Genomic DNA, 15,220 nt, shown 5'->3' on the forward strand with positions numbered 1-15,220 from the left:
GCGATTTCAACAGTCTCGGTAAAAGTGGGACTCCAGTGTCCATCAGATGGGGTATTAGAAAAGCAACACACGAAGCTGAAGAGCAGAGAAAACTCCGGTCATGCTTGCATCTTCGCTATCTTTGTGACAAGGATCGCATGGGAAGTTTAATGGACTCTTTTCTAGATGTTTGCATAACAACAAACCAGTTATTGTGAGTTTTAATGATCAGCCCATCGCTAGTGCAGATTGAAATACAGTTACACAGTAATTAGGATTGCTATGGAATAGCGCGTTTTGTTCTTTAACAGCACATTAGTGGCCATTTAAAATGCGTTTCTTCAGATAAATTAGGCTCTGGAGTCTGCATTTTTCCAAAAAAAGAAAAAAAAGAAGAATTTACCACTCCCACTGCAGAGTGAAGGAAATTGTTTGACCTTCTTTTTTCTTGAGAAATTCTCCCTGGAAATATTACCATATTATTATGCTTTCTTTTAAGTTATTTGAGGGAAAGGAGAAAGTTTATCAAAAGGAGGTCTATAAATCATCGGTCCTAATCATTCTGAGCATTTAAAGCTTAAACTTAAAGCGACGGCAGCACCATTACAATTAGGAATTTCCAAATGTTCAGTGTTTATGTTTGCGCTAACGCTGCTAGGGGCTATTACTTTTTTGGCAAATGGGGGGAAAAAAAGATTAACTGGAAGGAAAATAGACAGAGAACTGATTCCCTTTGTAAATTTTATTTTCAGATTTGATGAAAATCAGCGATTGCAGCAGCCAGCGGCACGGCAGGTCACACTGGTAGGTGTGCCCCCTCCTGAAGTGCAGGACCAAAGCCACAGCCGGGCTTTCCTCGGCTCTCACAATTGCTCACCACATTGTGTGAATTGATTCAGACAAAGAAATTCAGTTGTCCTTGGCAATGAGACAGTCGAAGTCTTATGCTGGTTGGCACTTCAGAGAATTCATCAGACATTTTCATCTGCTCACTGATTCCCTCTGTCTGGGAACAGCTACGATGAAAATACAAATCCGAGAAAATTGAGGAGGAATTGCCATAAAACTGAATTTATTGGAACAATTTATTTTGTACGAGACAATAAGGATTGGCAACATGCCATAGAGCCTCGATGGTGTTCCTCTTTGATTGTTAACAAAAACGAGGGGAAAATAAGATCAGGATAAGGAAGATAACAGTTCAAAATTCATTCTTGCTCTTATTTGCTTACAGCAAACAGCACAATTTTTCGTTGCAGGTGCTCCGTCAGATACTAACGACATACCCCGTGACCTTGGACAATGCTAACTTTCTCTCTATCAACATTTCAGAAATTAATCTTAGATTCTCAGAGATAATACAGAGCTGTTTAACTTTCTCTCTTCCCTGGGAATGGGCACTGGCATCAAGTTAAAGATTAAACTAACATGTTGCTTAGTGTCATAGGCACAGAAAAGAACAGAGCTTGAGACAAAAGCTTCAAGACAGAGTGCTTTAAAACGCAGTGAAAAATGGTGATATAATTACAGATGCCTAAATACTACAATGCTTTTTCAAACAAAGTTCCTATTAAATGCTATTTCCTTTTATTCAGTACCGAAAAAGGGGGCCAGGAGACTTTTAGGGACAAGCTGCAGCCGCTCCCGCGCTGTACCCTGGAAGGAGAGAAAGGCAGAAAGTGTCGCAACAAGTCCGCTGTGGCTGGGGCGTTGCAGAAGGGCAAGATACCCCTGACGGAAAGGGAAGCGCTGGCTGTGGAGGGGATCGCGGGGGTCCAAAAAGACCTATTGAAAAGCATTAAGTGCTTATTTTCATAGGCAGATCGAGCCCCCTCCAAGCTGACAGAGCTAATGCAGCAGGACCCGTGAGCTCCAGCAAACCGTTTTCCACCGTGTCCCTTCTCAGAAGCGGCTGCGGTGGCCCCACGGCCCCCGCCGCGGGGTCCCTGCTTGGTGGTGGCAGTTTCCCTTACATCATGCACACCCATGTGGTTTGTAAGGAAAACTGTGCTTCCCTCCAACCTATCGGTTACACATATTTTCTAAGTTACTGAGGTTAAAAAAAATCAATATATCGGTCTAAAGAGCCAGTCTAAATAGCAAAACTGTCAAAGTGATGTTTTTGAGAGTCACCAAAAGACTCAGCGGTGCTGACAGCTCCAAAAGCTGTTGTTACTCGCTGGAGGTGATTAAACCAAGGACTAGGTGTAGCTTTAACTAGAATAGGGAGGAAAAAAGCCTCCCAAACCCTTCAGTGGGGATTGTAAGGGCCTAAAGGAACTGCTTTCCACCGAGAAATTAAGAGAAAGTTCTTAAAGACTGCTGTAGATGCCACATTAAACACCAGCTTTTCCATGCTGCTATCTAATTTGATGTATGACAGCTCTTTCTCCTAGCTTAGCATGTACATGCATTGTGGGAAAGTACTTTACAGCTCTCATGACAGAAAGTGAATTTTTTCCTCAGAACTCTTGTTCAAAAAATGCATGAGTTTCTCTGCGCAGACAATAAAATACCTTTATATCTCTATAACTGTATAGGAAGTTTCTTCAGATCCATGAAACTGTAATATAGACACTGTTACTTCTTATTTACTGTCCATTATATCGAAGAGAGAAGGGATCTGTCATGAAGAACCCACTTACTGGTGCTGTTTGATATCAGCGCTGCAGGTGCCTGCAGCATCACTGGTTTAGGTACCACAAAAAGACCCTGTCTGAAACACCCCGTGGACCCTACCTGAACAGCATCTCTCTTGTCCTGCAGCACATACTGGGTGAGTTATACCCACGTGACAGAAATCCAGGAAACTAAGAGTATAAGTCAATACTGAGATATTAAGCATAAAACAAATAGATACGTATTTTAGATAAATAAATGCTGTAAATCCATCAGCAGAAACAGGAAAACTTATGGCAAGTGAAAGCCAGAGATCAGTCTCAGATGACTGGAGCCAATCACTCAGAAACAACAGTATCTATTACTGAAATAAATTCTAATTCTTTTGAGTGTAGAAATCCACCATTAATGCAAAAGAATTAACCACTCAGACAGGATTATCCTGCTTTACTAATGCATCTTTGTGCTAAATAGCCAGGGGCTGAAGCAGGAAGGAAAAACTCATCAGTGAACCAGCGAAAACACTAAAATACTCCACATCAGAACTAACAGCACAAACTTCTGACTTTAATGTTCGGTTTCCACCCAGGGATTCCCGTCACGTTCCCTCCAACTCATCCCTTCACCGTAAGCCTTATAGCAAATGCAAGCAAAAGCCTGCAAACAAAAGCTGTAACTCAGGTGAACCGTGGTATGTTTAATCAGTGAAAGAGGGCCTGAAATGGAGCTACATAAACAGATTTTCAGGAGAACATTTGTAATGTCAGGAGATACTGCGAGGGGCAGGGACGAGACATTTTTCTTTTGATCGTGTAGCTGTGTTCATGCCCTTAGAACAACCTTTCTGGGCTCATTCTTAAACATTTATCTTTTTATGTAGCTCCCATCAGAGGGATATCAAATCACTCCTTCTTTGGGCTGCTGGGAGTCTCAGCAAACACAAGCTGGGGTGCAAGAAACTCAGAGAAAGCAGAATATTACTGCCATATCACTGACTTCTCCATTCAAAAGATTAAAATTCTCCTGTTATTTCACCACAGAGGTTCAGCTGAATCAAAGGGTCAAATACACACACACACATAGACTGAGAAAAAGACAATGAAAATACCAAAACAGAACATTGCAGTTCTTTGCTTCTGCATCACTTTTCAGATTTGAAGATTCCTTTGGTGTTTTAAGTATTTTTCAGGCTGAAAACCTAAACGAAGCACCTTGATTTGTACTGAGCAGAATATTTTGCTTGACCTGAAACTTTTTTTTTTTTGGTAAAAATCTTGAAAAAAAACCAAAACTGAAAAATATTTCAGAACAGTTTTTGATCTGGAAAAAGACCCACCTACTTGCACTGTTGTTTCACCCAATGCAGAGCAGGAGACAAGAGAACTCGCTGGAGATCGCTGAAGCTTTCTAGGAAAGGTACAGTGCAGGAAAAGGCCCATATATACATAAGCCTTTTTTCTTTTCATCTTTTACCGTGTTCTGTGTACCTTGAATGAACAAATGGTCCTTTGCTTTGAAGAAACTACTTTGAGACATTTTAACAAAACAAGATGGGATATTTTTGTTGTATTATCTGCAGTGTGAAAGGGATGCAAAGATTTGCCTTTAGTGATATTTGGGCTACTAAATTACAGCAAATGAGGTTGCTAGAGGGTAAGCACAGATGGAACTTACTCATAGGTTGCTGCAGTGCTACAAGCATTCAAATGATATTGTGGAAAGTTTAGGAGTGAAACAGAAAGCTACTTGGACTCAAAATCATTGCCCTCCTCTTTATAAATTAAAAATAATAAGTAAAGTGAAGTTCCAATCCAAATATGCACTCTGTAGGACCTTTTCACTAAAGAGAACTGCTCTGACTATAGTCAAATTCTGTCAATGGCCCCAGGACCAGTTTTTAAAAACATTTTCCATGTGAGAAATCTTAAAATGGAGAGTACATCATTTCATCCAAAAAAAAAAAAAAAAGAATTTCATGAATCCCTGTTCAGCTTAGATTAAAGAGAAACTACGATAGATCAAGATCACTTTCAATGGGATATGAGCAGGGCATCAGATAAAGAGAAGTAGTATGTGAGGAAGGGTCTCCTGCAGTAGAAACCCCCTGGGCTATTGCAGTTATTGCAGAGACACACAGAGAACACGAAGGACAGAAATGCCTCTGTCCTGAGAATTTCTGGAGCTTTTTTCTCTGTTACTGAGGTTCATTTGACTGTCTAATAGCACCACACAAATATTCATGAGGTTCTTGCTCATCCTACAGGAGATCTTTGTTACGCTCTTGGTGAATATTCAAACTTGGTATCTGGAGTCTAATATCAGTATTTACAAAGCAAAGGGGAAAGGTTTTTACTTTAAGCAGAGCACAGGTGACCTGGAATTACCAGGACAGAATAAAAATGAATTGTGCAATGTCAGTCTCTGAATTACTTTCCAGGCTTAGAAAAATGTTATCATGGGCTTAGTAACAAACTGCCACCATTTGTAAACCCTTTCAAAAGAACCTTTCTTAACCAAGAGAATTTTCTTCTTAAAGCCATTTTGCAGTGGAGAAATACATTCTTGCATCAAATCCCGAGAGACCCATTTACTCCCCAGCTCATATATTCTCTCCAGTCCAATATCTGGATCCTTTTGCTAGTTGACCTGAGTTATCTAAGTCAAATTTCTGATTTTGAACACTTTATACCTTAGCAGAGCTAGAGTATACAACCACATATCCTTCCTGTCACTCAGTAAGCAACTATGCTGCTTGGGATAGATCTTCTGCACTCTGCTAAATCAACGACTACGTTAAGAGGATCAGGATCTCACTTGGCAGAAATGACAAGAAGATAGAGCTGAGGGAATGGAGGTCAGCCCAGCATCCCAGTGCTTGCATAATTGCCCAAAGCCACCCATGCCTTGCAGAGCTAAGAATGACACAGTGTGGTTCCTTTGGCACGAGCAACATGGATAGAAGCAGGATTCAGTCAGGCTTAAAATGTTAAGTAGACACAAAACAAAACCAAAGAAAAACAAATTAGTTTAACAGAAAACAAAAATAATGGAATAAGTAAAACTGCCAGGATCATTTCAAATGCAATTCTCCTATTGACAGAAATGCTCTCTAGTGCTGAGTGAAAACACGGTTAATAATCCTCCCAGTAATGGAGGGGATAGCGGAGAATTTTTTTGTTGCTATTGTTCTCTGTTACATTTTAAATTCATGTTATAAAATTAAGTCTGATATAGCTAAGATGCATAACTAGAAAGTGTAGACTGTACGGGAGCTTTGTAATTGGTTCGTTTTAAAGCTTGTTCTATCTAATTTCTTTATAATGTCACTTCACTGAGATAAGGACCTCTTTTGTGTTTCATAGTTTCCTATAGTCTAATGAATAAGGTTGTTGGCTTTCAAACAAATTCCAGTTTCATATTTTAATGGACTGTATGTTTTACAAAAAGATTTGCTGCTGTTTCTAGTTGCTCCTCTTTTTACATGTAAGAATAAATCCTTATCACCGAATTGTTTGTTTGAAAGCAGGAAAATGAATTTGACGTCCCAGCCTCTAACACTCCATTTTTTTTCCCTGTAACTCTGCAGAATCAAGGCCACTTGGAAATGCTTATTACTTAATCATCCAAAAAGAAAGCCACCAAACAAGAAACTCCCTTTAGTACCTATACAAAAAAAACAAAATCACAGAAACAAATCCATGAAGGGGGCATGGAATAAGAAATTTAAAATGATATAGCCTGTCCCTCCTCAAGAGTCTGAGCTATGGGCAGAACTTAAGCTACCTGGTGAGGACAGGCTGGATTGGTGCTCCAACTCAGACACCCCAGGGTAGACTTCCTGACTCCCGCAGAGCTGATGGAGAGGAAGAATCACTCATAGGACAAGACTCTTCTAGCCATAAGGTAGAATCCCAACAGCCAACTCAAATGTCAACATCTAAAGGTAGGTGATGAGAAACCTGTGCAGAAGAGCTGCACGCTAGGTCTCTGCCTACGGAGATAGCCAGATTTGAACACCACTTGGCAATCCTCTCAATAACTAAAAATACTGAATCTCATGCTCTTCTTGAGGCTTTGTACTCATCTTCCTCTGATCTTCCATCCACAATGCACATCAGCAGATCTACTTTTGGGGAGAGAGATGAAGCCAAAATTGGGAGCATCTAAGGTCAGGTTTATAGCAGATCATATTAAATGCCATTTTCTAAGATAATTTTAATATTAATAAAAGTAATTTTAAGTCATTTTATCTCTTTGGAGGATCTATGCAAAAGACCCAATGCATTCCCCTGCTCTCTTGCCATTGTCTTGATGGACATCTAAGACCCTGTGGCACTTTGCAAATGAAAATAATTAAATCTGTATATTACAGTAAATTGAGAATGTTGCAAACACCAGTCAGGATGGAGAAATGATTCATTCAAGCCTTGAGAGGGTGGATGTATGGGCAGGAAATAACAAAATGAGATTCTTCTTGGAAAAGAAAAGAAATTAAAACATCTGGGCAAAAGGAAATCATTAGAATCACGTATTTTAGTGGGAGGAAGGAACCTTGCTAATGAAATACTTGGAGACATAGAAACTTTCTGTGAGGAAAGGAAGTAACTTCTTCCCTTTCCAATCTCTGACAAAAGGCCTGTAATACGCACTTAAAAATGTAAAAAAGAGGCTGAAAATTTACATGGAAAAGTTTAGAGATCAGAATGACCAGCATGTTTCTACAATTCACATAGAAAGTACACTGCGTGTGTACTTTATTGACTGTCTTTCCAGTATTGGAGACAAGAAACACTTTTCATCCCTCTGTCACAGCCCAGGCCAGCAATGAAGCGAAGCCTCATGAACTGTTAAATAATCCTGAAACTAAGGAGATGAGAAAACTAACCAGGGATTATAGGAAAAGAGCAAAATCCAACTTCCTAAAAGCATTTGTTTTTGAGAAGTTCTCCTCCTTCTGGCCTCACATTTAGACAGTAAAATACAACCCTTTCCTGCTTCAAGCCATACCTTAGAGATGTTATAGATCAGAGATTATCGTGTGGGAACTTTCTAAATTTCATTTTGTTCCTAAGCAGGACAAATAACCATAGGAGAGATTTCCTATGTCCTAGACAGCTCCAAAAGCTGCCAGCTTGGAGCTGAAACACTTCATTTTGTTTATGGCAACGTAGCTTTCCAGTGGCAGTAAGACAAATGCATGGGCTGTCTGAGAGGCAGTGGGCTGAAGGTCCCTCTCCCCTCCCTTTCCCTGCAGTAGTTCATCCCCAGGATATGGCACCATGGGATAACCACAAATTCAGAGTGCACAGAGCCTGCAGCAACCCATGACAGTGCGGCACACACGTACTCTTAGCCCTCACCAAGGCCAAGTGTCAGCACTTCTTGTCAGCTCTGGGCTTTAGTAGCCCTCCATTCTCCAGCGTACTTTCTTCTGCCTCTCTCACTGAGCTTTTCCAGTTACCCTTGCAAATGCTGTGTTAGTCAAGGCCTGCTCCAGCCTGTCTGTTATTGCGCATTTATCGGAGCGGTCAGAGCTGGCTCCTCAGTGGGAGCAGAAGGTTGTGCTTTTGCCCATCAAAGGACTACCTTGATGCTCCTCTATCTCCCGTGTGAGCAGTTAGCAAAAGCTAGGGCTTCGTACGCCCTTGAGTACCTGAGTCGCATGACCAATGCACTGAAAAATTATAATTTAATACAGCTAGGAGTATTCTGTTTGGAGCATCATCCATATGTTAATTATTAATAATACAGTTATGAGAAAAGTTCCTGTTCCAGCTCTCTATTAAATAGGATTTACACAGCCATCTGGTGTTCTGTTTAATTCTTATTAATTTTTTTCCTCAAAACCCAATTTGTGTGTCTTACTGTTAATCAAATTAAAACTCGTGAAAGAGAAAGGTGCTCTGGCTTTGTGATGGCCGTGAGCTGAGCTGCTGAGAAAATAGAGCTGGGCACTCGACATTTGCAATTAAAAAGAACACGGCAACGATGATTCTGACATTGGGAACAAAGGAGAATAAGTGTTGCCTCCTACAGAGAAGCTCCGGCTTTCGACCTAAAGGTAAATGTCGACATATAAGCACCCTGCCAACATGAAAGGATGTCAAGAGAAGAGCATAGCAATAAGGACAAAGATGACAACAGAAAATATTTAAATGTTCGGTAAAGCTAATATACACTAGTAAAATGTAGTAGTAAAATGTAGTTTGTAGTGGTATATCAAAACCTATGCATTTCCTCACTATCGGTTCTCTACACATATGGATACATGTCTGGCATAACTTTTCACTTGCCCCTGTTTTGAGTAAATGTCCTACAATGACAGGACAGCTCAGATAGGAAGGGAAAGTCTTCCCAGCTTCTCATTGGTAGAAGGCTGGTTTCCCTCACTAGGAGAAATCATCCCCATGTTTTATAAGAGATGAATTCACTCATAAGGAAAATCTGTGCCATCTTTGTATTTCCAGGATCTCACTGGAATCAAAATTATTTAATTGCTTTAGGACAAGAAAAGCACTGCTGTACCATTTCCAGTCAAGAGCATGAAATTACTCTCACTTAGATGTTGTACGCCTACATGACTAAGGACTGAACGCATCCTTGGCTGAAGGAGCTTTCACAATAAAGTGGTAGGAAAAGTGAGTGCCACTACCTCCCTATGGAGAAGGGGGACACTCTACTCCTTCAGGACAGATGAACTTTTCAAGTGTCAGAATTGTGCTGGAACACACCTAGTTTGGGGCTAACCTGATTCCTGCAGAGCTTGTGTGAAAAAGCATAGAAAACCCTTGAAACTAGTGCTGTGGCTAAGATCAGTTTTGTTTTTCTTTCCTCAGGACCAGAACTCAAATTTGGCAACTCAAACCACTCTTGGCTATCATCCATCAGAAACAGCCAGCCTAAATGATTATCACTTCACCTTAACATCACTTGAAATTTTGCCACTTCCATGCATTCTGAGTAAGTGCTGGAGTTCACCACGACATTTGCCTGCACACTGTGACGAGCCCTCTCTTATGTTATCCAAGGAAATGGCGTGAATAGCCTTGTTATGCTCTGCATCACCAGCGAGGCGCTTTGCTGCTCTTCCCCACACCCTGCCTTTTTGCAGAATACAGACGCTCGCTGCCTTTGATGGGGGGTCTGCACAGCTGGAGAGGAGAGAAACCCTTCACTGACCAGCACACGCAAGTGTGAAGCATAGCTAAGTAGTGCCAGGCGAGACGACAGTGAATTTGCTACAGTCACATAACGCAGTCTGCTTCTTGGAAAGTATCCAGGACTTATTAAATGCCCAAATGTTTGCAAATTGTTTATTTCACTCTTGACAAAATGGTCCCATTGTAACATTTGGGATTATTTTTGAGGAACCATGAGTCATTAAGACAGCTCATTTGAAGCTAATTTGAATTCTGGAAAACTTGAATTTGAGGACTTCTAAGTGCAGTTTTACAAGAATCCTGGGGTATAGAGTGATTATTTAGCTCTTTTATGAAGAGTAGAGAGCTGGAGAAATATGGAGATTTTTAAAGACCATTTTGTAAAACACAGCGGTTTTAGCTTTCTCCTGGCAGTGAAATATGTACAAGTAGTGTTTTTCAATTCTTCAGTGACTTTCTATATAAAATGCTTCAATTATGTTGTAGAAAGATGAAGTTGCTCTCTCGCCAGTGTCTTATATGTGCTAGTAGCTTGTTTTATACAAAGAAAAGAAAAAGAATTTAAAAAAGGGACAGACAAGGACGTGAAGTTTCGAACCTCTGATGCATTCTTGAATGACTTTCCAATGTTCGTCTCAAATGTTCTAAGGTCCTAATAGAAATAAAAGATATTGATCAATAAAATTACCTCCTGTCAGTAGAACTGTGAATTGCTTTTTGGAAGAACAGAGGGACAAAGTAATGGAGAATCCTAATGGGAAGCATGAAGGTAAAAAAAAAAAAAAATTACAGAGAAAGATCATTTAGGATCAGGCTGGACCAAAGTCTGTTGAAGTTCTCAGCTGTAGATTTTCTGGGTAGAGGAGATGAGAGGGGACAGAGGCAAAAGAAGGCTCTGGCCTCCCACTCAGGGCCATGAGTAGGATTGCAGGCGGGGCATTGCCCCTTCAAAACTAGAGGCACGAGAAGCACTGGGCTGAGGGTTAAGAGCAACCATGAGATTGGTGGCGCAGTTCCCCGTAACGCAGACATGATGTGAATGGCACAGCTGTGCACGCAGGGGAGAAGCTGGGGAGACTTTCTCCTTCCTCCTGTGACTTATCGGGAAGCATAAGTGGTGAATGCAAAATTAAGACGATCTTGAGCTGAAATCAAAATTAGCTCTAACAACATGAACTGTGTGTATAACACTGTGGTCCTAAAATTGTCACGTGGCTATGTAGGAAAAAAGATAAAAGATGATAGAGCTGATTGAGATCCATAAAATGCAAAGCGACGGGGCTCCGTTTTGAAACGGTGCCATCTCTGCTTCCTACCTACCTCTGTGGCCATGTGGCCTTTGAGGGGGAGAACTTGTCCTTGTGGGCTGCGAGCTGGGCAGGGGATAGGAGAAGCTGGGAGAACAGCTGCTACGACTAAAGAAAAAGGACACTGTGGCTGTTGTTCTCTGCACTAGTGGAGATAGACGAGTTTAAAAAAAAAAATCAAAGAGGATTTTAAAAATTTGTGCAAAGGCCTGATGAAGTTTGATAGATGCAACTGCTATCCTGTCTGAGGATGGGAGGCCTTGATGTCTTTCCCATACTCCAGAAATAATGATGTGATAAAATATGGGCTGGAACAGTAGCTGGAAAAGTAAGTTCATAGATAGTAAATAATAATTTTCAATATAAATGGTGCTCTGGAAATTTTCATCAAATATAGCCTACCCCAGGCCCTTGGAGTGCTAATAAGAAAACGTAAATTAAGAAGCATAATGGTAGAAATAGATAAAATAGCAAGTATTTATTAAAATTTTGTAAGTAAATGCAAATATTTAGTCTAGAGACTAACTTAATGAAAAAAAAACCACTCTAGAATCTACCACTCCTTTCATTTTATTTTCTCAGCCCATTGTGAAATCTCTAAGGGCCTTTTGGTTTCTAAGCTTCTTCTTGCTGCTCGTGGGAAGGATTGAATATAAAGTATTTCCCACCCTGCCCTTTCTATACTCACTTAAGTGAGAACATCTTTATTTCTTAGCATAGAATTGCAGCCCTGTTGTATCTAACCTAACGTCCAGGGCAAAAATGTAAACATTGTTATTCCCGTGTCATTCCAATGCGGAGTGCAGTTAAAAAGCCAGAAGGGACCAGCACGTCTGGCCTACATATCTCTGGGATTGCTTCTGGGTAAGACGCAGCCACCCACGGGTGGTGCCTTGGCTTGGCTGGGGTGGTCAGGGGCTGCGTGGTTTGAGAGCTGCAAGTGGAGAAGTCACATAATATGCTTTTCTCAGTCTGCCTTTCATACCTGGAGGGCCACATGTGATCTTGCTATGCCTATGAATCATTTCATTTACTTTGAAAAAGTGATTGGAATTTATAGAATCAGCCCCAAAATGAATTTATTAAATATTTATTGTAATTCCCTCTGCACCTTCCCCCCTCCCTAATAAAGGATTTTCTTAAAATGAAAATACAATTCAGAGCACAAATTTTGCACACTTAAGCCTAGCTGTCTCTCAAACAGATATAAAACCTGTGCATCAAATCTATTGCCACTTAAGGAAATCATTGCTGTGTTACCATAACACCATCTCTTTGTTCAGCAAGTATGCCTGATAAACATCAGTCTATTATCATAAGTCACTGCCAATAACCAAAGCCATTTATCTGAATGTGTCTCTGCCTCCCACAAATGGAACTATCTTCCTTTTGAGTTAGCAATTAAATGCTCTTAGATGTACACTGCCTGCTGAAAAGAATATGCTGAAAAGCGCTAACCTGAGAGTCAACATGAGATTGACTAATGCTCATATTCATGTTCTGTAATTAGTTTAGTAATTAGTATCTGTGAGCAACAAGTTACTGAGATCCAGACAGGGTGCTCAGCTTTCCAGGGCATAGGAAGTTGTTTATAGATGAACAGACCAACTGCATATGACCTCCCACAGATACTGTATGGCTTCAGACCAGCGGTCACGCATTATGAAATAATGTGTTAATATAACAAATGAAAAATGGAGGAAATGTTCCTCTTAAAACAAACTAGCTAAACTACAACAAGTGTGCTCAAAACAGCACGATAACTGACAGTGGCTCAGCTCTGGCTGGGCAGTTTCAAAAGTCTCAGTATCTAAAGAGCGAGGCCAGCGTTCAGAAGAATAGAGGAGGAAAAAAACGCAGACTTCACACATTCAGAGGACTTGAGATTCCTACCTCAAATGCACTGCTCTTAGGCTGTAGGTCAATGGGGGCTCCTCATCAGTGATGAGCTCTGAGTACCTTCACTGAGGTTGTTTTCTGAAAGAGCACCAGGGCACGTTTGGTGCTCTGTTTCCAGAGCAACTCTCTCAATAGCTGCATCTGACCCAGCTTGCTGAAAGCCATCTAAGTGAGGGTGGCCTGAGACATTACGCTCAGTGCTGGTGATGAGACAGAGCAGATACACAATGTTTAAGGAGGAAATATCTGGCTCCGTACCATGTGTTCCTGCATGAAAGCAATTCATTTCCAATAAGAGTTTTAAGATTCTCTTTAATTAATGGCTTTCATGACAGGAAGAGACCTTCTCTGGCCAGCGCAGCAACACTATTGAGAAGCAGATTGGAGCAGGTGGCGGGTTTGCGAGGGGAAAGCGAGAACAGATGTTAGCTGGAAAATTTGGAAAGCTCTCCCAGCCCAGTTGCAGGAGCCCAGTTTCCATCAATGCATATTGTAGGAGCAATTATTCGGGACCACCCAGACCCAGGATTTGCCAGAATTAAATTTTCCATTCACAGAACGTACTTCCATAAAGCTGATTTTTTTTAAGCTTCTATAAGTCAAACAGTCTTTATATTTTCCCTTGAAATATATGTCTTTCTTTTAATAGTAGAAGAGTTTTGAGTATCTTTCATATGAAATACCCCTAGGTAACTGGTGAATCAGTAACATTAAAAATCAATCTCAGATTTGTTGGAAACCTGAGCTCCTAGAATATGGGTCTGGTTGTAAGAGTGGGAGCTGAGGATTTTTTTTTATTTTTTTTAAACCAATAGTTATCTATTTTCACATATTTCCATGAAAAAAAAAGACCTCAAAATGTTCACCAAAGATTGATTTTTGAGATTTTGGTAGAATTCTGAATGAAAGTCCCCCAATGTCTTCTTTAAATTTTGAATTCTGTCTTCCATTAGACTGCAGTAAAGGCTCTTGCCTACAACAAAATTGCTACTTTTGCATACGTTTAGTTCTTTAACACTACACAAAAGATAAGACTTAATGGTTGCAAGTGGCTTTGGAGTGTAAACACTATGAGATATGCATCAGAGATAGGTTGTCAAGGAGCAGTTGAAGGCAGGGTGAGGCAAGACTGGAAATTTGGTCTGCTGACTTCAGTTAGACTGCAAAGTTCAACTATTTCCTCAAACCATGGTGAAGGTCTAGTTTGGAGGAAAGACACATTGTATGTGGCAGGTGAGCAGCTGCTTTATCCTGCTTTTATAATTTGTGGTCAAAGCTGCCATACCTTCTACTCTGCTCACCCTTCATCTTCCTGTGAATCAGCCTGAAGGAGGGAAGCTTGTCATGGTAATAACTTTTGGTTCCCACTGAACCCTTCACAGATTCACAACTGTGGCCTGCACAAGAGCATTGTGCCACACGGACAACCCCTTGTGCCATCTGTACATCTACTTCTATCACTTTAAAAGCAATGCCATGCCTGCTGTAATACATACTTTGCAAATGTCCTTCTCCACAATAAAGCATGTGGAAAAATGCAGATAAATGCCATAAAATGTTAAAATCTAAGGGATAACCCTAGGCACTTTTAAATCTATATTTCATTTATCATTTCCCAATGGCATCAAAGCAGCAGCAGCATTTAGGTGGTACAATGAATTCGCCAAGCATCTAAAGGAAAAGCTTACCTTTTTGACCTCATATTTAATAGCAAGCCTAATTCTGCTCAGGCTTGGCCGGTGGTGATCAGGGCACAAATGTATGTTCACATCTCCGTTTAGAATTGCCTCCACTTCTTCGGTGTCTCTGCACAGGTCCAGCACACCCACAACAAAGTCCTTGCATTGCATAGATAGCTTCCTATAGTCATTCTAGGGGAAAACAGAGACACACACGCTATTTGATTATGCATGCAAGAGCATGCCCCAAACAAACAAAAATGCAATCAAAAAAGCAAGAGAGCAACTGTGAGCAAGGTTGCCTTTGCAAAACCTCCTGGCTGGAATAGTAAGAAAGCACCTGTTCCAACTAGGTTATAGCTCACTTTTCACAGGTATACATGAACTTCTCCCAGAACTTAATTAGCAGTTTTCCTATCAGCAACATGTTTTACAGTGCAATAAAATATACTTTACAGAACAATAAGTTTTGTAAGATATTTTACAAAGAAATTTTGAAATACGATATTTTAAGCAGTCACCTCATCTTTCCTTCACTGTGTGATGCATCTTCTAGGAATATGAAAAGATGGTCAAA

The 15,220-nt window shown here is 40.6% G+C and overlaps 1 protein-coding gene across 1 annotated transcript in view; it reads right to left on the reverse strand.

The window, feature by feature from the left end:
* Positions 1 to 15,220, reverse strand: part of TRPC7 (transient receptor potential cation channel subfamily C member 7) — an 85,346-nt gene that overhangs the window by 37,115 nt on the left and 33,011 nt on the right. The window contains exon 3 of the mRNA XM_068959912.1: positions 14,653 to 14,835. Coding sequence (XP_068816013.1) covers positions 14,653 to 14,835 — 183 coding nt within the window. The remainder of the gene's footprint in view (positions 1 to 14,652; positions 14,836 to 15,220) is intronic.

The sequence above is a fragment of the Struthio camelus genome, chromosome 13 (assembly GCF_040807025.1).
Source record: "Struthio camelus isolate bStrCam1 chromosome 13, bStrCam1.hap1, whole genome shotgun sequence".
Classification (NCBI taxonomy): domain Eukaryota; kingdom Metazoa; phylum Chordata; class Aves; order Struthioniformes; family Struthionidae; genus Struthio; species Struthio camelus.